The sequence below is a fragment of the Orycteropus afer genome, unplaced genomic scaffold, assembly GCF_000298275.1.
Source record: "Orycteropus afer afer isolate SDZICR_OR568_19922 unplaced genomic scaffold, OryAfe1.0 scaffold00191, whole genome shotgun sequence".
In the NCBI taxonomy this organism is placed as follows: domain Eukaryota; kingdom Metazoa; phylum Chordata; class Mammalia; order Tubulidentata; family Orycteropodidae; genus Orycteropus; species Orycteropus afer.
In genome coordinates this window covers 4,629,263-4,657,188 of record NW_006921778.1, presented here as the reverse complement: position 1 = coordinate 4,657,188, position 27,926 = coordinate 4,629,263, and the positions used below count along the sequence as shown (strand labels likewise).

General features: G+C 36.9%; 1 protein-coding gene across 1 annotated transcript; it reads right to left on the bottom strand.

The window, feature by feature from the left end:
* Window positions 1-7,844: 7,844 nt before the first annotated feature.
* Window positions 7,845-27,702, bottom strand: STARD4 (StAR related lipid transfer domain containing 4). Its single transcript, XM_007947591.2, has 7 exons — window positions 27,563-27,702; window positions 21,114-21,292; window positions 15,497-15,609; window positions 14,788-14,837; window positions 9,735-9,861; window positions 8,977-9,091; window positions 7,845-8,101 (listed from the first exon to the last, which is right to left on the bottom strand). The coding sequence occupies exons 1-7, from the start codon at window positions 27,700-27,702 to the stop codon at window positions 7,845-7,847; spliced, it is 981 nt and encodes a 326-aa protein (XP_007945782.2).
* Between the last annotated feature and the right edge of the window lie 224 nt (window positions 27,703-27,926).

Genomic DNA, 27,926 nt, shown 5'->3' with positions numbered 1-27,926 from the left:
AACACCCAAAGGAAGGCTCCATCATCTCATTACCTCAACTAAGGTAAGCTATGTAGTACCTCCCATGTAGAAGTTGCCCAATAAATGTTCTTTGATGAGAATGAATGGTTGCTTTGCTTTTTACATTTCTTTTCTGGGAGCCCATCACTCCTACAAGACAGCTAAAGGAGCATCTATCAGAGGTCTCACTAACAACTGGGAAAACCATGTATTTCTCTTTTCCTGTAGCCTTGATTTTCTGGCCAATAAATATCTGAATTTTACTTAGGTAATAAAGGGGAAGGACCTCAATTAGACCTAACTGTTGTATTTCCTGGAACTCTGGTGGTGCATTACCTAAGGCATTTGACTGCTAACCAGAAGTTTGGTGGTTCAAACCCACCAGCCACTCTGCAGAAGGAAGATGAGGCAATCTACTTCTTGGGGGTCACTATGAGTCAGAATTGATTCAATGGCAGTGGGCTTTTTCTATTTCCTAGGATTTTTTTAAATGTGCACCAAAAAAAACCAAAGGATTAAAACCAAAACATCAAAAGCAAAAACACAGAGGATTAAAGATGTTACAAACACCTCCCAAAACTGACCCAGTGGGAGATGCTGCTGGTTGATTATCCAGTCACTCCTAACCCCCTTCTCCAACAGGCTGGAAATCCTTATGCTTGCTTTCATGGACACCCTGACAGCTAGTGCTAGTCATACAAGTAAAAATACAGTGAAGGCTAGTAGAAGCTTCTGGGAAGCTCTTACTATCCTAAAGAGACAGATAAGTGGTGCCATACTTTCCTCTACCTCTTGACTTAATGCATGTGATCCCATGGGTTAGTCAATCACATTTACCCATGAGGGAGAGATCAAGAGAGCTGTAGAAATGTTGGCCCTGACATCCTGAGCTGACAATCACTAACAATTACTTATATCCACATTTTTGGATGAGATAAAAATAACTCATTTGTTTAAGCCACTTATTAGTTGTATTTTGTACTACTTGCAACCTACAGCATCCCTAACTGCATTCCTAACTGCATTGCCATCAAGTCAGTTCTGACTCACAGTGACCCTACAGGACAGAGCAGAACTGCCCCACACGATTTCCAAAGCTGTAATTTTTAAGGAAGCAGACTGCCACATCTTTTGTTCATGGAACTAGTGGGGTCAAGCTGCCAACCCTATGGTTAGCAGCCAACCACCTCACCACTGTGCCTTTAGGGCTCCCTAACTGCTTTCTTAAGATTTCCTAATAATTTTTCTCGCTTTTTACAACTTCAAATTAAATTAAGGGCACACTTCCTAACCAGGTTAACACATTTACTGAACTATATGTACACTAAACATTATCCATGTTAGTATAGTAAAAACAGAATATATGCATCCTTGTCTCAGCTATATAATAACAATATTATAGATCACATTATATGTGACTTTTATAGGTTATTATTGTTAGGTGGCACCAAGTCAGTTTCAACTCATATTGACTCTATGTATAACAGAACAAAACACCACCCAGTCCTGTACCATCCTCACAAGTTACTGTTTGAGACCATTGTTGCAACCACTGTGTAAATCCACTAATAGAAGGTCTTCCTCTTTTTTTTGCTTACCCTTTACCAAGTATGATGTCCTTCTCCAGAGACTGGTCCCCTGAGAAAACATGTTCAAAAAAGTCTCACCATCCTTGCTTCTAAGGAGCATTCTGGCTGTACTTCTTCCAGGACAGATTTGTTTGTTCTTCTAGCAAATCAAAAAACCAAACTCACTGCTGTGGAATCAGATCCGACTCGTAGTGACCCCTCCTTGGGTTTCCAAGGCTCTGGTAGCATAGTGCCTAAGGCACTTGACTACTAACCAGAAGGCTGGTGGTTCAAATCCACCAGCCACTCCTCAGAAGGAAGCTTGGGCAATCTACTTCTGTAGTGATACTGCCTCGGCAACGCAAGGAGAGGTCGTTATGAGTCGGGTCTGACTCAACGGCACATAACAACAACAACGTCACTACAGGAGTAGATTGCCCAACCTTCCTTCTGAGGAGTGGCTGGTGGGTTTGCACTGTGAGCCTTCTGGTTAGCAGTCAAATGCCTTAGGCACTAGGCCATATTTTCAGTGTTCACCCACACAATTCAAAAACATCAATTCTTCTTTGGTCTTCCTTATTCATTGTCTGGCTTTCACATGCATATGAGGTGATTGAAAATACCATGGCTTGGGTCAGGTGCATGTTAGTCCTCAAATTGTTATCTTTGCTTTTTAACACTTTAAGAAGTCTTTTACAGTACACTTCCCCAGTGCAAACACTGATTTCTTGACTGCTGTGTCCATGGGCATTTGACCGTGGATTCAAGTAAAATGAAATTCTTGAAAACTTCAGCCTTTTCTCCATTTATCATGTTGCCTATTGATCTAGCTGTAAAGATTTTTATGTGGAAATATAATCCATACTGAAGGATGTAGTCGATGATTCTCATCACAAAGTGCTTCAAGTCCTCTTCACTTTCAGTGAACAACGTTCTGTGATCTACTTATCGCAGATTGTTAATAAGTCCTCCAATCCTGATGCTGTATTCTTCTTCTTCATATAGTACACCTTCTCAGATTATTTGTTCAGCATAATGAATACAGTGATAGGATATAACTCTGACACACACTTGCTCTGATTTTAAAGTATGCAGTATTTTCCAACCACTTATCTGCCTATGGCACTTGGCTGCTAACCAGAAGGTTGGGAGGTTCAAACCCACCAGCCACTCCTCGGAAGGAAGGTGGGGCAATCTACCTCCGTAGTGATACTGCCTCGGAAACCCAAGGAGGGGTCGCTATGTGTCGGGTCTGACTCGACGGCAAATAACAACTATCTTGCTTGTTTACAACCCCTGTATTCCAACCACCAGTAATTACCAACAATTCTTATTTGCTTGCTTGACCAATTTCAGACTGAGGAAGTTGGTAAAAACTTTCAATTTCTTCATCTATGGCAGAGTAGGCATATGGGTATTATCCTTGTCACTGATAGCATTGTACTTTAGGATAGATCTTGAAATGTTCTTTTTCACAACGAATGCAAGACTGATCCTCTTCAATTTGCCATTCCTGTCATAGTAGACTGATTCAAAATGACCAATACCAGTCCATTTTAGCTCACTAATGCCTAGAATATCAGTAAGTGTTCCATTTCATTTCTGACAACTTCTAATTTTCTTAGATTCGTAACTTCGTACATCCCATGTTCCAATTATTGATGGATATCTGTGGCTGCTTCTATTCAGTTTCAGGTGTGCCACACCAGCAAATGAAGGTCCTGAAAGCTTTACTCCATTCGTGTTATTCAGGTTGACTCTACTTTGAGAAGGCAACTCTTCCCTAGTCATTTTGAGTGCCTTCCAACCTGAGGGGCTCACCTCCAGCACTGTATCAATGTTCTGCTGCTGTTAATAAAAATTTGACTGGTCGATGTTTTTAGAAGTAGAACAACAGGTCCTTCTTCATAGTCTAAAAGGTCCACTGAAACCTGCCTGCCATGGGTAACCCTGCTGGTATTTGAAATATCGGTGAGATAGCTTCCAGCATCACAGCAACACACAAGCCAACACAGTATGACAAACTGACAGCTGAGTGGAGGTGCAGACAATTAGCATGTGCTTTGCTAATATTTATTTCCTGTTTTATAGTTTTCTTTTATTAAAGCTCATGAAGTTAAATTACATATTTTAAATAAAGATATATGAAATTAAGTATTAATCAGCACTTCAAATAAATTTACACAGACAATATCAATGATCAATAAGAGTGTCTAGAAATTTTTATTGTGACATTTCATAGCAATCAAAATAAATACACATTAGCTTAGTAAATATTCTAGTTTTACACACTGGCTCATAAAACAATTATAAACTTCTTAAAAAATAAAGTCTATACATAAAACTTTTGTTGAATTGCAAGATAATTTTTTAAAGTATACATGTAAAATCTTTGGAAACAACAAAATGAAGGAAAAATTATAACTCCAACTTCCTGTGCTCTAGGATTGTTTCTTCTATGCTCAGATCCCATTTTTTCCCACTTCTAGAAGTTGAGTATAAGAGGCATGGAAGACACACTAGACAAAGACACACATTCTTACAGAAACCTGGTCAAGTCACTTACTTCTCTGGATTCAGTTAATTTACTATAATTAAAAGAAATTTAATTTTAACAACTGATTCCAAGTATGTTAGTATACTCTTCAGTAAACAGATAAAAGTTTTACCAAAGGAAATTACTCCTATCTAAAAACTGAATAAACAATGAGGGGCTTAAATTGTTCAATGTTTTCCTATCTTCCTCAGAGGCAACATTAATTAAGAGTGTATCGAGCTTGCAATGTTGATCTTATTCACTCTGAGTGCTGATAATATATTCTTCAGTTAGAAAAGAGAGGTGGAAGGGAGAAAATAAAATTTTATTAACTGGGCAACAACTTTACACATAACGCATCTGCAATTTCAAAGATATCCAGTCTCAATGAACACTAAAGAGGTTTTTAACAATTACAATCTAATACTCTTGCAGTTTATATTATTAACTGCAGAACACTAAATTCTCATGATTATTTTTACTGAATATTGTGTTAAACTTAAAGGGTTAACCAGAAGTTAATCAATAACAACTAATATTTCATGCAAAATTGTTACTTATGATAAGTTCTTTTTTTTCTTGTATAAAATCTATATTCCTTTAAAAAGAAAAAAAAAAAAAAGTACCATGTACTAGAAACAGTACTATACCAAGTATTTCATACATTCACTTTTCTAATACAAATAGATGTAAACTGCAAGAAATGATCAAACACATAACAAAAAAGGAGATTATATTACTTTCATTATATCAAGTGCCCTAACAAAAATTAATTCTCTCTAAAAGAAATCTTTTTTGGTTATAATTTTGATTTTTTTGATAACGACTAACTGACTTATTTCTAAAATTCACAAATTCCATTTAGTAAGAATTTTTTAAAGATTCCAGGGACTGGGAAGGACTTCTATTTAAAACAGTAATTCCATGAAATTTTCTTATTATAGCAAGACAAATTAATATATAAGCTATAGAACTGTACTGTTCAATATAGTAGTTACTGGCCTTACATGAGTTTTGTTTTTTGGTTTGGCCTTACATGGCTAATTGATCACTTAAAATGTGGCTAGCCCATATCAGTAAAATATATACCAGATTTCAAAGAATTAGTACAAAAAAGGAATGTAAACTATCTCAATAATTTTATATTGATTACATGTTGAAATGATAATATTTTGCATATACTGAGTTAAATAAACTATATTATTGAAATTAACTTCACCTGTTTCTTTTTATTGGGGATACCAGAAAATTTTAAATTACATATATGGCTCACATTATTTTTCTATTCTATAGCACTGCTGCAGAAGCAACAGGGTTAAGATAATATATTTAAGACATTACCACAAGGTTCTTGAGTTTAGAATAACGAACACTTCTATTCTTAAAAATAAAGCCTATCATGTTTACATGGTATTTAAGATAATAATGGTCTAATGTCTATTTTTATCATCTTCTATATATATACTAGCAACTGTGCTAAACTGTGGTTAGATATGATTTTGCAAACAGAGCAAGGGATCTTTTGAAGTGATGGAAATGTCCCCAAACTGGATTGTGATGATGGTTGTACAATTCTAAAATGTAAACCACTGAATTGTATATTTAACACAGGTTAATTTTATGATATACAAATTATACCTCAATGAAGCTGTGTTTTAAAAAAGTACAGAGCTAGATCCAGCAGATCCAAAGTGCCATCTAGAAGCTCACATAAGTTTCAGGTAATTCAACTCTACTATCATGTGGTTCTATATGCAATGAAATTTTTCCCATGAGGGTCATTTTACCTGCAAAGAGTACACATTCAATGTTGGATTATGCAATCATTTATTGGAGGTATGAGTTGATAAGGACAGAGGGACACTAGCGTAGCTCAGAGTGAGCTGGTTATTTGCCCTTAGAGGCATCCAGCTCAGACAATAATAGCCCTTAGAGTGAAGAACAATCTTGTCACAAATCCCTCATCCAAGCTGAGCACTACATAAATGAACACCTGCTGGCATTTCAGCATCCTAGACAGAAAGTCAGAATAGATTTATACTAAATAAAAAAGCAAATGAAGGAAAATATATGAAATCTACTATTTAACCATTTCCATGGGAAACAAAATTAAACTGCTGAGTTTTCTTTCTCTATTGCTGAACAAAAAAAGTACCAGCAATGCAAAAACTACAGTCAGTTTGAGAAGGATATTAGGGATTAATAAGATTCAAGTTAAGCACACAGGATCCTTTTGCATTGCTTCTATGAGATATTGAAACAAATTATTTTTCAATCTAAAAATTATGAGATTTTTCACTAAGACCTTTGTGGTGCTGCCATTTTTGTTTTTTTAATGCCATCATCTCCAGTAGCAAAAAATAAATAAAAACAAAAAGCAGCTCCACTTTATTATCAAAATGAGTGAAAAGCTATGACATACTCTTTCTTTACACTATTGAAAATACAGTAAACTAATACAGAGATCAAGCCTTCATGCACTTTAGCCACTGTATTTGTTTGTGCTTTGTGTGGGCTCTCTAACTCACTATTCCCCATGTTAACCAAAAAGAATAAGAAACAGTGACAGTTACATGGCAACACCTAAAGAATTGACAGTGAACCCTGAAATGGATTTTAAAATGTGTGAACACAAATATAAATACTAAATACACATGAAGGCTTGCATAGACATTGAGTTACCTTAAGTTCTCATTTTAGAAGCAAACTAGGTGGACAGCTGAAAAACTAAAGAATTAGGTATTCATTTAGGAATCTTCTTTTAAGGCAGGCACAGATTCAACGGATCTATTTAGTCTATTCAAGTCATTATAAAATGACTTATCTAAGCATTTGGGTAATTCTAAGATGTATTTGTTATTGTTCCAGACCAAAGTTGCATCACCACTGTAAATATTTATGATCTTAGTAATAATTTATGAGTGTTATTTTTAAAACTGAAACATGTATAAAACATGCATTGACTCAGACTTTCTAAAGAGATTATTTTCTATTGGTGATTATATATCACCAGCCATTTCACATAACCTAGACTTTACTACTGACCAATTCAATGTGATGTCCCCAAGCACATACTTGGTATTTTTTTGTACTGCTATATTTATGCATCAGTGCTTTTAAGACTTACAAAATAAATGCACATAGACACAAATGTGTTCTTAAAGATGTCCACAAAATAATGTTATCTAGATATCAAAATTGAATTGCACTTGGTACCACTATATCTATTTTCCTTTCTTTTTAATACTTAAAGTGGCTCAGTGAATTGATAATGAAGTACATCTTTCTGAAAAATAGAGAAGTTTCTTTTGTCTAAGCTATTGCCAAACTCACAGAGCATACTAAAAGTGAAGCAATATATTTAATTTCAGAAAAATTAAAATTTTATAAAATGTTCATACAGCTCTAAAATAGATTATTTTAACCTAACATGAAGCTTTTGCTTTCTCTAATTCCCAAGCAACCAAAATATTCATACTAAGACACTATTCAATTTCTTAAGAGTTTAGGTCCACTTCTTTGTGGATTTCTCTACATAGTCTCCATTCCGAGACACACTACACTAACTAAACAATGTGTTTTTAAGAACATTGAAATGCTCTCTCTTAGATAACTATTTACTTTAGGAATATAATACAATATTGTAGTATTAACTAAAAAATCTCAAGTTATTCTACAGGCTATGCAGAAGAGAAGGTGGATGAATTTTACAGGCCACGCACATGGAAGAAAAAGCTGACTCAGGGGGCCGTGTGCTGCAGGTTTGCACGTGTTGTTTGTAAGGCTTTTCGTAAATCACCATAGAAGTTGGTTAAAGTGCTTGCCACGGCTGAATCTACCGCAGACTGAGGAATCATCCCGCGCAGATCCGTCTGGATATAGCCTGTCAAAAGGCTCTGGTTTCGATTGTCTTTAAGTGGAACACAAAACCAACCACAGGGATGGTTATAGCCACGAACAAATTCTGATCTCTTTTCACTCCAGTCAAGACTTATCCCTATGAGGCAATTTGAAAATAACACTATCAATAGCAATGGTTGACATTTGTCTAAAACTCTCATTAAAAAATATCACCAGACTTTCTGTTTAAATATTTATCTTCTTATCCATGTAGAGAAAATTAAGGCTTAAGAGTGACTATGGCAGAATGAAAAAGATAATTACCAAGCAGAATTCTGACAGAGGGCTAGCAGACAGGCAATGGAGAAAGTTCTAATCCCTTCAGAGTAGATGATATCATGTCATCTTGATAACTCTTTGAAAACTATGAATCTTGGCTGTAGCAGCCAAGCCTCCAGGTGCCAATATTCAAACCTATGGTAGCACAGGCACCATATTCAACTTCGGTTGGTTAAGAATAAGCAAGTAGATATTTAACCACAACTGCCAACTCATATATTATACTATACCAGGAAAAAAAAAATTACCTATAGGTACATTTTACATAGCAGGAGCTTTCTAATGACAATATTTTTAATCTTGAAAAAATTACTACACAGCTAAAATAAGGAAAAATATTCCAACACATAGCGACTCTATTTTTACTATGACCAAGAAGCAGTTTTCAGAGAGTGGCTGGGAAAACAATCTATTCATCAGACACTTCTCTTGGAAGCAGTCATGTGACCCAAATTTTTTAGCCATGACTTGGAGGATACCTTGTATTGGGACAAAAAACTTAACAGAAAATTTTCAAAACACTACTTGGTGTCATTATTTTACTTCCTAGAGCTTAATATTTGCAAACAAACCTTAGTGATTATATAGAAGGGAGTTTTGAAAATGTATCTCACATAGAAAGAAACATTGAGCCTAGAAAATGTAAATATTTAAGCCAAAATGAAATAAAGTGTAGTGTTTTAAGGTTATTACCACAGGATAAAAGTCCTTCTTTATAGCCCACAGTGTAGGAGAAATCAACAAACTCTCTTGGGGAAATTATATTCCAAAGCTGACCAGCAGTAGTGTAACGCACCACACAACAATTCTGAAAGAGGGAGGTAAGAGCTGTTGTTACTATAGGAAACACACAGCCATGGAATTTATATATCATGTTAATCTTTAGTAAAAAATACTCATTTAAAATGTTTTGCAATTTTTATTAATAAAAATTCTGACAGTGATTCTGTCTAGATCTCTATTCTAAATTGTGCTGCTACCAAACAGACATGGAAAGAATTCATAATCAAAATACAGAGTGGTAAGTTACTCAGCATCCAAATCTCTAATTCAATACAGTGAGTGGTCCTGTATCCTCTATGATATCCCACATGGAAAGAGGCGGTGCAGACTGTTTCCAGTGTTTATGATAAGATTTGCTAGAGGTGGTGGTACTTTCAAAATTTTACTTTTCAGAACTCAACTAAGGTTTTACAATTAAAGACACTAAAGATTTTCTTAAGCAAGAATACAGCTGCTGTAGAAAAGAAACTCAGTTCTGACTAATACTCATTAATTAATAAGAGGAAACTCAAGCATTTTTAGAGGCAGCACAAGATTCCCCATGAGAGCTTTACCATGACTACTGATCCTCAAAGCAATTAGTACACTGGATACAGTATGCACACATGCATGCAGTCTCTCTCACACAGACACACACACATTCTGAAGTAACATTTTTAAACAAATACCTCTTCAAAGTGCTCCAAAATATCCAAAGAAGTCATTAAGCTATCCCAATCCATGCGACAGGGCCCTGGGCGTATGTGATCTATTATATTATTGACAATGTCATCTATAACACCTTGGGCTTTGTAGCTGGAGAAACAAAATTAAAGTCAAATGCAATTAGAATGAAAAATTTCAGTATGCCCTTACAGTTCAGAGCTAACTCAGAAAGGAGGAGGGAAGTTAATAAGGTTTTTTAAGTTGAATAAATCCCCAAAACTTTTCTGATAATTAAGTCCTATCATTTTTTTTTTTTTTGATCCTCAAAATTTGACCTCAAATACAATGAGAGGAATGAAAGCCATATTATGTGTCGCTATGAATGCAGACATCCCTTCATGTATGATGTGGTAGAAAATAGTGTACAGAACACTATAATGCTTCCGTTTATTTTGTATGGCATTCTTTCCTCAGTTATCCTAACATGCTATAATATTAGCATATCTGTGCCTTGACTTTAAAAGCTTTTTACTAGGAGCAGAAAAATAGGACAATGAAATATAACACCCAGGAACTGACTCATAAATGTATCAGAACCTGACACATTTCAGAAGCAGCATTATAAATCAGTGGAGAAAGGAAGTACTACTCCACATATGGTGCTTGGATTGAATAGCTATCCTTTTGGAAAAAATAAAAATTGGAACCCTACTTTTCACCATTCGATATAGGTAATCCATCTTCGTGACATCAGAGTACAGGGGATTCTTAATTATATAACACACAAGAAGCACAAATAATAAAAGATTGGTTAAGATTTAAAAAATGTTCCTACTACAAATGACAGGAGTTCTGGTAGCATAGTGGCTAAGGCACTTGACTGCTCACCAGAAGGCTGGCAGTTCAAACCCACCAGCCACTCCTCGGAAGGAAGGTTGGGCAATCCTACTTCCGTAGTGATACTGCCTCGGAAACCCAAGGAGGGGTCGCTATGAGTCGGGGCCGACTTGACGGCAAACAACAACAACAACAAATGACAGAAAAAACAAAAATTTTAAAAACATGCCACAAACTGGAAAAAGATGTGTACAACACACATGGAAAAAAAAAAAGTACTATTGAGACTGTCTCATTCCTATAACCCAATTAGAAAAAGACAAACAATCCAAAGAAAAGATGGGCAAATAATGTGCTAAGATACTCAGAAGGAAATCTGAAAATCAATATGCAGAAAAGCTGCTCAACTTCACTAATAAATAAGTGACTACTAATAAAATACCATCTCATACCTCAGCTTGCCAGAGACTGAAAATTGACTAATTACAAATACTGAACAGAGAGAAATGAGAACTCTCAAACTGTTAGCACACTTTCAGAGAGCAATTTGGCAATGTCTAGGAGTCGGAGCCGACTCGACGGCAAACAACAACAACAAGTAAAATTGGATGATGTATGTATATTTCTGTGACTCAGGAATTACAGGTAAATGCCCAGAGAAAATCATACACACATCTTAGTTATAAGTATCTCTAGCCCAAATATATGACCTCCCCTATTTTAAACCTACTTTTCTCTCCTGTGTTTTCTAACTTGAGGGGTAACACAAATTAACCCAGTCATCCAAAGCAGAAATCTGAGATTCAACTTTGACTCTTTTCTTTCCCATAACCAAAAACCAAACCCACTGCCATGGAATTTATTCAGACTCATAGCGACCCTACAGGACAGAGAAGATCTGCCCCATAGGGTTTTCAAGGCCATAATCTTTATGCAAGCAGACTACCACATCTTTCTCCCATGGACCTGCAAGTGGGTTCAAACTACTGAACTTCTGGTTAGCAACCAAGCTCTTCCCCACTATGTCACCAGAGTTTGCTTTCTTTGCCATGGTCAGAACTCCAAGCCAAACTCACTGCCATTTAGGCAACTCCAACTTATAGTGACTCCCACTGGGTTTCCAAGGCTGTAAACCTTTATGGAAGCAGAAGCAGACTGCCTCATCTTTCTTCTGCACAGTAGCTAGCTAGTGTGTTTGAACTACCAACTTTTTGGTTAGCTTAGCCAAATAAATGCCTTAGCCACTATACCAACAGGGCTCCTAATCAGTCACTGTTTTATCAAGATGTTTTCCTAAATGTAAAGTGCTCAGAAAAATACCTGGCACTCAATAAATAGCCATCTCTTTCATGTTCATTTGTCCTTTTCTACTCCCATGCTACTGCCTTAGTTTGAGCACTCTAATTCAACACTGTATCAGTCTCTAGTTTGCACATTTTTGATTACATAGTCCTTTAAAAACCTGATAAAAGACAGAGATCTCTTCCCAGGAAAATACAGAGTCACGATATTTTGTATACATTTTTAGGGAAATACTAAGATGCTAGTCATGGACCCCCAGAGTAAAATCTCATCTCTTGCTCATTTCCATCTTTCACAATGTTATCAGAATAAACTTCTAAAATCCTTTGAGGATTTGAAGGAGCTCTGGTGGTATAGTGATTAAAGCATTTGGCTGATAATCAAAAGTTCAGTGGTTTGAACCCATCAGCTACTCTGCAAATGAAAGATGAGGCAGTCTGCTTCCGTAAAGATTTACAGCCTTGGAAACCCAATGAAGGTCATTATGAGTCAGAATCGACTAGATGGCAATGAGTTTGGTTTTTGGTTTGAGGACTTGGGTGGAAGGCTAAAGCTCATTACTGAATTCCTGACTTTAACATTCAAAACCCATCAAACACATGCTCCCCTCATCCCCATACTCTATGTTGTAGCTGTACAAACATTATTTCTACTTTCCTAAACAAACTACTAACAGTGTTTCCTACCTCTGTTTATGTAGTATATTCACTTCCCTATTTGCATTATGAACCAGACCTTCATTACCTAAGAAACACCTATTCTTCCTTTAAGGCTCAGATCAAATATTAACTCCTCTGTCAAGTCCTTTCAAATCCCCAAGCATAGTGCTCCACTGGCCTTTTTAACACACTTTTCAACTCCCACTGGGAATCACTGATCTAAAGGATTAACTTTCACACCTGCTTACAACGTTTAATCCAATTCCAATTTCCCTGCCCATCTCATAAATATTTTATAACTCATCTTTCTGGATTTGCTATCTTTGGTATTACATTTCAGAAAATTCTGTATATAGTAAGTAGGACCAGCAATTTCATTTTAAAAAGACCTTAGTCTCAAGGATGTGAATATCCTACTTCAATTACATAAGGCAATTGTCTTCACTAACTTTAAGTTTCTTTCCCGGTTATAGACACAATTCATGTTCACCATAATACCAAAAAAAAAAAAGTACAGATGAGCCATAATAGCACCATATAGAGGTAAATATTTGGTGTTAAATAATATATATATATATATATATATATATATATATATATATATTTAAAAATCAATCTGCAATTGTGCTATATACAGTTCAGTATTCTGCTTTACTCACTTTATGAGGGTTTTCTATGAAAACATGATTTTTAAGGGCTATAAAATACAGCCAGTCCCTGACTTACAAAGTATTTGAGTTACAATGAACTGCATTTAGCATAGTCCATTTTCAGGTTTTCATTATTACTGTTAGTAATAAATACTACAAATAATGTTGCAGCACATAAATTTGCTGATGTTAATATTCTCAGATGTTCACTTGCAGATGTTTACAACACTGCCTTATCTATTCAGCTTTCTAAATTAAATCAGGGGGTTCAGTTGCTTATCACCACGAACCCAAAGGCTGAACACTTTGCTGAAGTCGATAAGCAGATTCAGGACTCAGTGATGCTACCATGAAATACATGAAGAAAAAAAAAAAGAATAAAACTGCACAGAAAATTCTCACTAATTTTTCTAACTAGCAACACAATCTTTATTCATAGGGATGACGTATTACACTGGGCAAACTGGCTGCAAAAGACCTCTTTAAAGTGTTAAGGAGCAAAGATGCCACTTTGAAGACTAAAGTGTGCCTGACCCAAGTCATGGTATTTTCCATAGCCTCAGATGCATGTGAAAGCTGGACAATGAATAAGGAAAACTGAAGAACTGATGTCTTCAAATTGTGGTACTGAAGTGTGCTGAAAACACCATGGACTACCAGAAGAATAAATCTGTCCTGGAAGAAGTGCAGCTGGAATGCTCCTCAGAAGCAAGAATATCCAGATTTATCTTACCTACAATGATCATGTTGTCAGAAGGGGCAGTCCCTGGAGAAGTATATCATGCTTGGTAAAGCAGAGGATTAGTGAAAAGGAAAGACCTTCAACGAGAGGGATTGATACACTGGCTGCAAAGATGGGTGAGATGGCTTGACAAAGTGGCTGCAAAGATGGGCAATGCAAAGACTGTGAGGATGGCACAGAACCAGGAAGTGTTTTTGTTCTATTATACTTAGGTCGCTATGAGTCAGACTGAGGCAACAACACCTAAAAACAACAAGAACATGTATTAAAATACATCTAAGTTTTTATGTAATATTTCCAACCTCCAAAGACAAATGAAGATCCGATTTAGAAAGATGCTGGTAATAAAAGCTGGTAATAGTGAAAACTAAAAGAAAAGAAGTAGATTGACTTACTTTAGAACCAACCTACAACAGAGTCATTAGAACAGAATCTTGTCATAAATTGGGGATAAACTGTAGTCTATTACACATGTTTCATAATTCATTCATTCTCCTACTGTTGATTATTCAAGTGGTTTATATTATAAATAATGCTGTGATAGAATAGTCAAGTACTTAAAAGTCACTATTATCTTTCTGATGATTTAATATAAATTCTTGTAATAAAGTACACTAGAGTACTAAGTATAGAATAAAAGGGACTTGAACATCATGCTGAGAAATATCAAGTACAATTATTTATGATCCCCTCACAACCAACTCAGACCACAAAGGACATGGATATTCTTAAGGCTCCAATTCAAAGGCCAATTTGCTTTTTTGATAATTTAAAATTTTAAAAGGAAAAGCCAAAATTTACTGCCAGTGACCATTTAGAGACTGAGTATGTACATGAAGTTTAGCTGCGTCTTAAGAATTATATAAAACTGCAAGAATTAACTTACAGATATCCACTAAATTCTTCTGAAGATTTTCTCCAAACTGTTACATCTTTCTGAAAAAATAAAACAGTACTTGATTATAATTACATAGACAGGACCCTGGATATAAAACTAAAAATTTTGCAAGGCAAAAGTATTTGTTTTTACATTAAAATAAACTGAATACATTTGAAAATTAAGTAAATTTTCAAAGAGATACATGAAAGGCACTTATATGATCAAATGGTCCATACCTGTATTTCTTCTGTATCTCAAAGTTCTTCACATTTTACCTAAATTACAGACTTTCAAAAAATATTTCAGTAACTTAATAATACCCAAACACTGTTAGAATCTGTGATGGCACTATTTTATTGGCCATAATTATTTGTTTCATTCTAATCTTACCTAATTAGCATTACTGACACATGCTTAATCATTCCCTAAGTGGGTGAGTATGCATTTTATTCATTGACTTAGGAACCCATCCTTTAGACTCTTGTTGCCATGAGCCTATTCTCATGTCTAATATCTTAAGGAACTAATGGAAACAATGTAGGATTACTATCATTGTTTCTTCCTTTGTGAGATGTTAAACCATGCAGTACATAAGCACAATTATGTGCAGCCATCCAATATATGGTGTCTTACCCATATTTTCTTACCATCTTAACATCAACCAATTTTTGGGACAGAAGCTAGACTCCCAAAATTACTAATTTAATTAATTTACCGTTTTCTTAGCAACTCTCCACTTATCATCTTCAATGCTATGGTACTGGATGAGAGTGTTTTTAAGCTTAGTGGAAAAAGCAGCAGCATCAGACAGGCATTCTATCTTGTGTCCTGTTATAGAAATCAAGATTAGCATTAGTAAATACTATAGTTTGATGTAGTAGACTTATGTATGGGTCTCAAAACTAGCTTCACATTAAAATCATGAGGGGAGCTATAAAGGATACTGATCTTGGACCTCATCCAAAATTAACTAATCAGAATGTCTGAAAGTAGGACTCAGGCCTAGGGTTTTTTTCCCTAAAAATTCCCAAGGTAAATAATACAGAGATGAGAATCACACATTTTGTCAGTTATTAAAATCAATTATATAAAAAAAATAAAATGCAATTCTGTTTCCTTATCAGAATCCAATAAAAGAAATATAAAGATCTTGATAACCTAAAATTAAAAAAACACCGTATTGTTGCTGGAAGAATACAAAAATATTTTACAAGGCACAAACCCTTTAAAAAGTACTAAGCACTTAAGTCATTTAAAATTTTTATTTCACCATCCAACAAATTTTGGACTCCTTCTAACAAACAATAAACACTACCAGAAAATCTCTTTCCACGTACTTAAGTATAAGACTATAGTCCTCCGAACAATTTCAGAAGTTTGAAGAACTCTGTTTTCAATATTTTATTATTTTATTTGATGTACTGTTATAGGATTTAATTAGGTATCTGTGCAAGGTAAAGGGTCATATGAAGACTTTTAGAAGCACCAATACACATAAATAGTTCATTATTTTAAAAACAATAATTTTAAACATGATAAAGAAAAATATTGTATCATTTATAATTCCAAAGATACGTTCAACAAAATTTTTAAAGGAAGATGATTACTGAGCTGGAAAGATCCTGAATTCAATGAGAGATACTGTAATGTACTGACTTTAAATCATTTCTGCAAATTATTTGACACACCTCCCATCAAGAGGTAGAGTCTACGACCCCTCCATTTGAATGGGGGCAGACCACTGTGACTGCCTCAACAAATAGAATGTGGCAGAAGTGACTCTGCATGACTTCCAAGGCTAGTTTAGAAACATCCGTTCAACTTCTGTTTGTTTCTTTTGGGATAATCTCACTGGGAGTCTCTGATCTCCATGCATGAAATCTGGCTACTCTGAGGCTGACAAGTGGAAAGATACAGGTCTACAGTCCAGACATAGAGAGAGAGAAAAGTCGGAAGAGCCTTAGCTCTTTCTAGGCCCCAGCTTTTCTAGCCCCAGATGCTAGAAATGTGCTCTTTGGGATAACCCCAACCACCATGCTGACTGCAAATACATGAGAGGCCCTGAGCTGAGCCTGTCTAGCTCAGACTCATGAACAAACTAAATGATTTCTTATTGTTTTGAGCCACTGTTTTGGGATGTTATGTTTAGTTTATAACTTAATAAAATCTAAAAATCAACAACAAAACATTTAGCAATGGTGCTCCCTAATCAAAGCATCTTGAATTAGTAATTAAAGCCAAAACACAGTTTTGCTTTATACAAATATTATCAAACTATTAATATTTATAACATATTTCAATCAAGCTATTGGAATTCACCACTCCAGTGAAATGGTTCTTGTTAAGGTCATCAATAACTTCCATTTTTATTAAATCTCATGATCACTTTCCATCTTCATCTTACCTGATCGCTAAGTAGTTTTTCACAGCTGACAAATATTTAAGTATGGTCTTTCAGGGGCATCTGTAACACCACTTAATTGGTTTTCTTCCTATTTACTCATGCTTACCTGCTAAGCCTCCTTTCCTGGTGACTCCCTCCTCCTTCCAATATCTAAATGTTGACACACTCCAGTGCCTACTTAGTCCCAGGCCCACTATTCTACCTGCATTCTTCCTTCTTGTTGTTATGTGCTGTGGAGTTGGACCCAACTCATAGCGACCCCTACTTGGGTTTCCGAGGCGGTATCACTACGGAAGTAGATTGCCCAACCTGCCTTCCGAAGAGTGGCTGATGGGTTTGAACCGCCAAACTTCTGTTTAGCAGTCAGATGCATTCTTCCTTAGGTGATCTCATTTCTTACCTATATTCTGCTATTTCTCACATATTTAATTCCAATCTTTCTCTCTTCACTGAGCTCCAAAGTCCCAGATCCAAAAGCCCACTTAGAGATTCATGGTTAGAGGCAATTAACTCTTCTCTCCCCTTGCTTCCTCCAATTTGCCACAATCTTCCACATCCTAACAATTTACCATTAGAATGGTAATTCAGTCCACATGTTCAAGCCAAAAGCCCTGAACTTACCTTTGACTCTTTTCTTTCACCCACACTTTCTGTTCCTCCAACATGCCAAGCACTTATCCCTGACATTGAGTGGATTCTGACTCATCACAATCCCATGTGTTACAAAATAGAATTACTCCATAGGGTTTTCTTGGCTGTAATCTTTATGGAAGCAGATTGCTAGGCCTCCCATGGAGCTGCTGAATGAGTTCTAACTGTCAACCTTTAGGTTAGCACTTCATTGCAAACCATTTGTGCCACCCAGGAGCATTACTCAAGTCACTATTATGTCCTTCTTTAATAATCTTCATAGTGCTTATTACTATCTCAAATGACCTTGTTTATTTATTGGTTTACTAAGAGCTCTGGTGGCATTGTGCCTAAGGCATTTGACTGCTAACCAGAGGCTGGAGGTTCAAACCCACCAGCCACTCCTCGGAAGGAAGGCTGGGCAATCTACTTCTATAGTGATACCACCTCAGAAACCCAAGGAGGGGTCACTATGGGTCAGATCTGATTCAGCAGTGCACTGAGTTGTTTGTTAGTCTACTTTGTGGCTACTTCACCTTCAACTAACAGAACAGGGGCCTATACCTTGTTCACTACTATATCCCCATCACCTAGAATGCTGCCACACAGTTGCAGAAGTGCATTTGCTTCAAAATAAGAATTATTTGACATGCTTTTGTCCTTCATTGCTAGGAGACAAATTTCTTAGCATAATTCCTAATTTTCCTTATTCTTTCTCTACTTTCACTCTTAAGTAGAAAAAAACGCTAAGAAGAAAATAATTTTAGGGAAAAGATTACTATAGGCAGTGCCCAGGTTACAAATGTCAGACTTACACACAACCCTTACTTAGGAACCAACCCTCATAAAGCCCATTATATTAAATATTCAAAGTACATACAATGGTTTGTAATAACAAATGAGTGCTGTTTTATGACGTGCATCAAAATATTATTATTTAAGAAAAAAAAAAAAAAAAAAAAAACTCATTGCCATAAAGTCACAGCCAACTCATAGTGACACCTCCTTGGGTTTCCAAGGTGGTATCACTTCAGAAGTAGATTGCCCAACCTTCCTTCTGAGGAGTAGCTGGTGGGTGTGAACCACCAGCCTTCTGGTTAGCAGTCAAATGCCTTAGGCACTATGACACCAAAGCTTCCTTATTATTACTGTATTATTACATCAATGATGTTTTAGAGTATTTGAAGTGTTTCTTTAATGTTTTTTTATGCATAGAAAGGTATACTATTGCAGTGTAGTAAATTACCTGGTATGGCTTTTCTAGCCAAGTCTTTGTAAACTCCAGGTGGAATTTGCCATGAGCAACCGAGGAGCTCCTGACTATTAAAGTTATCCACCTGGGGTATTTCTGTTGTGAGTGGCACAAAGCAATATTATGGGAAAGTCTCTCTCTCTCGGGTGCTTAGAATTCCAATGTTATAATTGGTTAGTTTGGCCACTCTGCCAGGTTCAAAAGGAGCCCTCCTAGAGGCGGAAGGAGTCTCTGTAACTGCTGGCTGAGAAAGACATGCTGCTGAGAGAAACACACTCCTGAGAGACATGCACTGCCGAGAGAGAGACACTGAGGGACACACTGCTGGGAGAGAGACTGAGAGACAGCAGGCTGAGAGAGACTGAGCGTGTTCCTGACCTTCAATTGTAGCCTGTTGCTTCCCTAATAAACCCCATAATCTGTGAATTCTGTGTGGCCATTGCAGCGAATTATCAAACCCAGCAGAGAGGTGTTGGGTGCTGTGGGAGGAAAAGGTGGTGTCAGGGCTGGTGAAAGGGCTGGAAAGACAGCATGTCTGGCCTCATAGGAATAGACCTCGGGCTGCTGATGGTGATCTGTCTTCCTCTTGTGGGGTTTGAGGAGGTAAGAAGATGTGGCCTCCCTGCCTCTATATAGTAAGACTGATATTTGACTAACTGACATTAGATATGAACCCTACCTAACAGTTCCAACTTACGTACAAATTTGACTTAAAGTGTAATCTAGGGACTGTGTATACTGAAAAGGAGATCAAGAAAAGATTTAAGTGAAACCTCAAGCGTCAAACTTCCATTGAAATAATCTGTAATTTTTAACTATGGATATATATATACATCAGAATCATTTTATGATATTTGATAGTAGCTGTTGCTGTGTCTAGATGTTAGATTTTAGGGCCTACCTCTAGATACTGATTCAGTGGGCCTTGGATAGGTTGCACAAATCTATGCCCTTTAAAAAGCTTCTCTGATAATTCTGTTTCCCAGTCAGGGTTGAGAATCATTGATCTAAAAACTAAAGGTGACAAAAACAAGGTTGTTATCAATATTTAGCCCAAAGAAGAGCATGCAAGCCATTAAAACTGATAGATACTAAAATTAAATAGATACATGGGAAAGTATATATACCAAAAACCAAACCCAAACCCCTTGTCATCAAGTTGATTCCAATTCATAGCAACCCTCACTGGGTTTCTGAGGCAGTAAATCTTTACGTAAGTAGATTGCCCAGTCTTGCTTCCACTCCGGTTTGAACCACCAACCTTCTGGTTAGCAGTCAGATGCCTTAGTCACTGTGCTACCAGACCTTCTTAAAGTATACATAAAAAGTTCAATTAGCTAGAATTTAAGACCTGTGTAAGTGATACAAAATGTATAAGTATAGATTTTGAATGCAAAAGGGGAAAATGTATGGACATTGAGCACCCATAGACTGAAAGTGGATGAGGTCATTCAAAAAGTCTGCCAGGCAAGAACATACTCCTTTTCCACATAAGAGACTGACACCTTGACAACCAGTACAATGACTTTATTTACGGGTATATTTACTATAAACAAGCACAAACTCTTCCAGAAGGCTTGCAAAGGAAATCAAATTTATTTATTATTGGGATCATTATGGTTAAACAATGTTCTATAAACCCAAAGATCAGCTGCCAAGTTCCTGTGGCTGGCCTATAAGAGCATATTTTCAAAACTCTGATAAAAAAAAAAAAAAATGAAATGGAAAGCTACTATTATTATAGACAAACACAGTTCCTAAGCAAAACTAGCAAAGAAAAAGTAAACAAAAGTTATCTATAAAGATGAGAATCTGAATCTTGTCTTAGTGATTATTCATTCCTACTGCTTTGTATAAAGTCTAAATACCTTAATATTTTGATCTAGTAGAGCTTCACTGCCTAATTTCTAATGTATTTAATTTAGGTATCACTGCCTCCAAGAAGCTTTTTTGGACTTCCCTAAAGACTGGGTCAGGTCATCCCCTCCAAAGTTTCTCAGAGCAACTCTGTATTATAATTATTTACTGCCTTCTTCTCCTATTTACCTGTAAGATCTTTGGGGGCAGAGAATGTGGTTTGTTCAATGTTGGACTCCTTATGCCTAGCTTGCAGTAGGAAAAATTTAATGAAAAACAGAAAAATGTATGGACACTCAGTACTATTCTCACTTATGGAAGACCTGAAGAGATCTAAGTCATGCCCATTAACATCAATCACCCCCAAACTTTGGAATAATGATTAAAACCCAACAAAATTAAACACAATTTGTCAAGGACATCTACTATTAAATACTTACTAGGCAGCTAGTTATAACAAACCAAACCCACTGCCATCGAGTTGATTCTGACTCATAGTGACCATACAGAACAGAGTAGAAGTGCCCCATAGAGTTTCCAAGGCTGTAAATCTTTGCAGAAGCAGAATACCTCATTTTTCTCCCACAGAATGGCTGGTACATTCAAACCATGACCTTTAGGTTAGCAGCTGAATGCTTTAACAATTGTACCACCAGACTTCCTTTAGAATATACAAGGTACTAAAAATATAGAATGGGAATTCCATTCTATAATTGTGCTCATGAGGAACCTATATATAGACCAAGAACAGAACAATCAGGAAGGGTTAGTATCAGAAATGTATCCTATCACCATACGTATTCAATCTGATGCTAAGCAAATAAGCCAAGGAGGAGGATTATATGAAGAAGAACGTGGCATGAGGGTGGAAGGAAGACTCATTAACTACCTGCAATATGCAGATGACATAACTTTAGTAGCTGAAAGTGAAATTGATTTGAAGCACTTACAGATGAAGAGCAAAGACTACAGTCTTCAGTATGGATTATACCTCAACATAAAATGAAAATCCTCACAACTGGACCAGTAAGCAACATCACAATAGAAAGAAAAGATTGAAGTTGTCTGGGATTTCATTTTACTTGCATCTACAGTCAACTCGCATGGAAGCAGCAGTCAGGAAATTACATGTCAAACTGCACTGGGAAAATCCATTGCAAAAGATCTTGCAAAGATGTCACTTTGAAGACTAAGGTACACCTGACCCAAGCCACGGTATTTTCAATCACCTAACGTGCACATGAAAGCTGGACAATGAATAAGGAAGACCGAAGAAGAGTTGATTCCTTTGACTTGGGGTGTTGGGGAAGAATACTGAAAATACCATGGACTGCCAGAAGAATGAACAAATCTGTCCTAGAAGAAGTGCAACCAGTATGTTCCTTAGAAGTGAGACTGTCAGACTTTGTCTCACCTACTCTGGTCATGTTGTCAAGAAGGGACCAGTCCCTAGGGAAGGATCTCATGCTTGGTAAAGTGGAGCATCAGCAAAAAAAAAAAAAAAAAGACCCTCAACAAGATGGATTTACACAGTGGCTGGGATGATGGGCTTCAGCATAGCAAGGACTGTGAGGATGGTACAGGACAGTGCATTGTTTTGTTCTGTTGTAAAAGCAGTTGCTGTGAGTCAGAGCTGACTTTAAGGCACCCAACAACAATAAATAAAAATACAGAAATGGATGTGACCAGTTTTGCTCTCATAGTTGACTTTTTTCACCCTTTAAGTGAACCTTGAACAGCAACAGTCACAAAAACTAAAACCTTAAAACCTCTACTAATGAGCTTTCTTAAAGGACATGAAAGAGATTTGGTGGTGGCATGGAAAGGCATTCCATTGATAACCACCAGGTCAGCAGTTCGAATTCACCAGCTACTCTACAAGAGAAAGATATACAGCTTCCGTAAAGATGTACAGGCCTGGAAAACCTATGGGGGTTGCTTGAGTTGGAACTAACTCAATGGCAGGAGGGTGGTGGTGGGTTAAGAGACATAAAAGGAAACAAATTAAGTATAAAACCTAAAACCTTTTGTTGTTCTTAGGTGCCACTGACTCATCTCTGACTCATAGCAATGTTATGTACAGCAGAATGAACCACTGCCTGGTCCTGTGCCAGCCTCATGATCCTTGCTATACCTGAGCCCATTGCTGCAGCCACTATGTCAATCCACCTTGTTGAAGGCCTTCCCCTTTTTCGTTGACCCTCCACTTTACCAAGCATGACATTCTTCTGCAAAGGATGGTCCCTTCTGACAACATGACCAAAGTTGTTGTTGTTACATGCTGTCGAGTCAGACCCGACTCATAGCGACCCCTCCTTGGGTTTCTGAGGCGGTATCACTATGGAAGTAAATTGCCCCATCTTCTTTCTGAGAAGTTGCTGGTGGGTTTGAACCGCCAGCCCTCTAGTTAGCAGTCCAGGGCCTTAGGCACTACGCAACCAGAGCTCCCATGACCAAAGTAGGTGAGACGAAGTCTGGCCATTCTCACTTCCAAGGAGCATTGTGGCTACACTTCTTCCACGACAGATTTGTTAGTTCTTTTAGCACTCCATGGTACTTTCAGTATTCTTCGCCAACACCACAGCTCAAAAGCATCAACTCTTCTTCAGTCTTTCTTATTCATTGTCCAGCTCTCACATGCATTTGGGGCAACTGAAAATATCATGGCTTGGGTTAGGCACATCTTAGTCTTCAAGGAGACATCTTTGCTCTTTAGCACTTGAAATAGGTCCTTTGCAGCAGATCTGCCCAACGCAATGTCATCTGATGTCCTGACTGCTGCTTCCATTGGTGTTGATTATAGAACCAATATGAAGTCTTCACAACTTCAATCTTTCTCCATTTCTCATGATCCCGCTTATTGATCCAGTTTTGAAGATGTCTATTTTCTTTATCCTGAGGTGTAATCCATACTGCAGAATGTAGTCTTCAATCTTCACCAGTAAGTGCTTCAAATCGTTCTCACTTTCAGCAAGCAAAGTTGTGTCATCTGCGTATTGCAAGTTGTTAATGAGTCTTCCTCCAATCCTAATGACACCTTCTTCTTCATACAGTCCAGCCTCTCGGATTATTTGCTCAGCATACAAGTTGAATAAGTATGGGGAAAGGATACAACTCTTGACACACTCCCTTCCTGATTTTAAACTATCCAGTGTCCCCTTGTTCTGTTTGAACAACAGCTTCCTGGTATCTGTACAAGTTCCTCATGAATATAGTTAAGTGTTCTGGAATTCCCATTCTTCTCAATGTTATCTATAATTTGTTATGATCCATATATGTATGTTTTGCATAGTCAATAAAACACACGTAAACATCTTTCTGGTATTCTTTACTTTCAGACAAGATCTATTTGACATCAGCAATGTCATAACAAGAGGACATTATTCCATGTCCTTGCATTTCAGCTTGCATTTCTCAAAGTTCTCTGTCAATATACTGCTGCAACCATTTTTTAATTATCTTCAGCAAGATTTTACTTGAGTGTGATATTAATGATATTGTTCAGTAATTTCTACATTCTGTGGGATCACCCTTCTTTGGAATGTGTACAAATATGGATCTTTTCAAGTAAATTGGCCAGGTAGCTGTTTTCCAAATCTCTTGGCATAGCTAAGTGAGTGCCTCCAACATGGCATATGTCTGTCCTGGAGCCTTATTTTTCGCTAATTCCTTCAGTGCAGCTTCGACTTCTTCCTTTAATACCACTGATTCTTGAACACATGCCACATCCTGAAATGGATGAACTGTGACCGATTCTTTTTGGTACAGTGACTCTGGGTATTCCTTCCACCTTCTTTTGATGTTTCCTGCATCATTCAATATATTGTCCAAAGAATTTTTCAATATTGCAAATTTAAGTCCAATATAAGTCCCAAGGTCTACAGAGCATGGCAGGCTGCAGAAAAACAACACAGCTACATGCAGGGTCCAAGCGTGCCATAAGCTAGAGGCTATCCCCAAGGCTTCTCCTTATATACAGGAAGCAGACCACATCCCAAAGGCAGCTACTCAGCTGCTTGTGGTAGATCCCACCATGGAGCTGATTACCAGTCTCATCATGGGAAATAACTACCACCAGCTGCCCAGCCACTCAACCAAGCCCAGCCAAGCTGACATACAAATTTAACTACAACATATAGCCACTGTTTCTGTTGTTGAAAAAGGTATTTGCAATGAATAAGCTGTTGGTCTTGCAAAATTCTATCATGCGATCTCCAGCATTATTTCTATCATCAAGGCTATATATTCCAACTGCTAATGAGTCTTCTTTGTTTCCAACTTTTGCATTCCAATCACTAGTGATAATTAACTCATCTTTATTACATGTGTGGTCAATTTTAGACTGCAGAAGTTGGTAAAAATCTTCAATTTCCTCATCTTTGTCTTTCATGGTTGGTGCGTAAATTTGAGTGAGCATCATATTCACTGGTCTTACTTGTAGGCATATGGATATTATCCTATCACTGGCAGCATTGTACTTCAGGATAGATCTTGAAACATTCTTTGTGATGACAAATGGCACACCATTCCTCTTCAATTTGTCATTCCCAGAATAGTAGATCATATGATTGTCTGATGCAAAATGGTCAAAACCATTTCATTTCAGTTCACTAATGCCTAGGATATCAATCTTTATGCATTCCATTTCATTTTTGACAACTTCCAATTTTCCTGATTCATACTTCATACATTTCATGTTCCAATTATTAATGGATGTTTGTAGCTGTTTCTTCTCAAGATGTGCGACATCAGCAAATAGAGATCCTGAAAGCTTTACTCTATCCACATTAATTTCAGTCTACTCTGAGGAGGCAACTCTTCCCCAGCTGTATTTTTAGTGCCTTTCCACCTCAGGGGCCCATATTCCAGCACTATATCGGACAGTGTTTCAGGGCTGTTCATAAAGTTTTCCAGTAATATATCAAACAGTGTTTTACTGCTACTCGTAAGATTTTCACTGGCCAATTCTTTGAGAAGTGAATGGCCTCATCCTTCTTCCAAGTCTGTCTTAGCAACCACTATAGGACAACAAACTGACAGACAAGTTCCTCTCTCTTAGCTGTTCCAAACCACTCCTCTCACTTCCTGATCTCCCTCAGCCACTCTAAACCATCTCTCAAATATATATTCCAGATCCAAGAGGCTAAGCACCTCTCAGTATATATTCCAGATCCAAGGGAGGCAGGGAATTATTACAATCTCAGTTCTCCCCTAATATAGCAAGACACTCACATAATTGAAAAGAAAGCATACCAGTTGCCCTACTGTAATATACATCTGTGGACAGTGTGAAGATGATGTTTTAAATACCATTCTGAACTCCCTATTACTAACAGAAACTTTATTTCCTTGTTCTTTTATCAGGCAACTCTCCAATGCTACTAAAGTCTGTATCAGAGAGAATGGGCACTATTCAACCTTATCAGAATCTAACAACTCCATATAAAAGTTCATGTACTCTTAATCAGTCCCATGAACAAGTTTTGAGTAATGTACATCTCCAGTTTTCCTGACTTTAACGCTGACCTTTTTGTTCATGTTTATGAAGTTATCACTGGTGGTGACAGTGGATGCCATCATAGAACAGGCAACTTTCACAAATTAAAAAAAAAAAAAAAGTCTTAAAGCAATCTATTAGCATCATACCCTCTTTACCAATACAACACCAAAAATCCTCAAATATATGTCACTGTAAAATGGGCATAGGTTCTTCTGTTAAATATGGAATGTAATAAACATTTTAATCTCTATTAAAAAGTAAATGCCACAAAAATATGTTATTACTAATGTAGTATAACTAAGTCAGAATGCACTTGTTGAAGCAGCTCAGGTATCAGCATTACTTAACCTTCCACAATAATGCTTTCATTTATATGAAACTCTTCAGCTTAACATACCACAGATTTTCCCCCAAATGCTGCACATACTCAGACCTTAGAAATCAAATATTTTCTACCTAACTTAAAATTTTCAGCATATTCTTGATTTCCAATCTTGAATTGATTGGTAAGAAGCTTTTCTGCCTCAGTCAAGCACAGTAATTTCTTATTTTTGAGAATGGTAGGAGCAGCTCACTATTTAAAGGAATGCAACAGAGAAACATACTTCTGCAATGTGAGTGAGTAATCATGCTCTGTTTTAAGGGCTCTCTCTGGATTATTTGAAAGCAGTTTTTCAATTACAACATTTAAGATAACATTTAAATTCTAATGATATCACTGCTTTGAGTCCAAGCCCTTAATGCGCTAATACTTTATTTAAAATAATAGCTAACATTTATTGATCATTTATGATGTGTTAGGTATTTCTGGCCACTTTTCTTGTATTATTTAATTTAACCCTTATAACCAAAAAAAACAAACCCACTGCCATCAAGTCGTTCCCACTCACAGAGACCCTACAGGACAGAGTAGAACTGCCCCATCCAGTTTCCAAGGTTGTAAATCTTTAGGGAAGCAGACTGTCTCAGTTTTCTCCCCTGGAGGAGCTGCTGGCTTCAAACCCACAACGTTTTGGTTTGCAGCCAAATTCTTTAAACACTGAGCCATCAAAGCTCCTTCAAACAAACTTAAAAGTTGATCCTATTATTACCTCTATTTTACAGGAAGGGAAAATGAGCAACAAAGAGGTTACCTTACTTGTCCAAGATCACAGAGTTAGTAAGCGCTGGAGCAAGAATTCCAATCCAAGGCATCTGACTCCAGAGCTTAAGGGTCCACTGTGTAAAACGTTGGAAGTTTGATCTCTGGCTGGAAGACCGTATAAAACCTGGTATCATATTGAATTTGCCGAATTCTGTCCTGCTCCTGAACCCGAAAATCTCAGGTTATTTCTCAATTGTAAATTAGGAACAACAGTGATCTAATTTCATAAGTACATGAGTTGATACATCTCGAGAGTTTAGTACCCGATAAAGAAGAAAATATACATTCATAAAATGTTGGCGCTTCTCAACATCATCTCAGACAACGTCAGAGGATGATTTCAGCGTTATCTGTATAT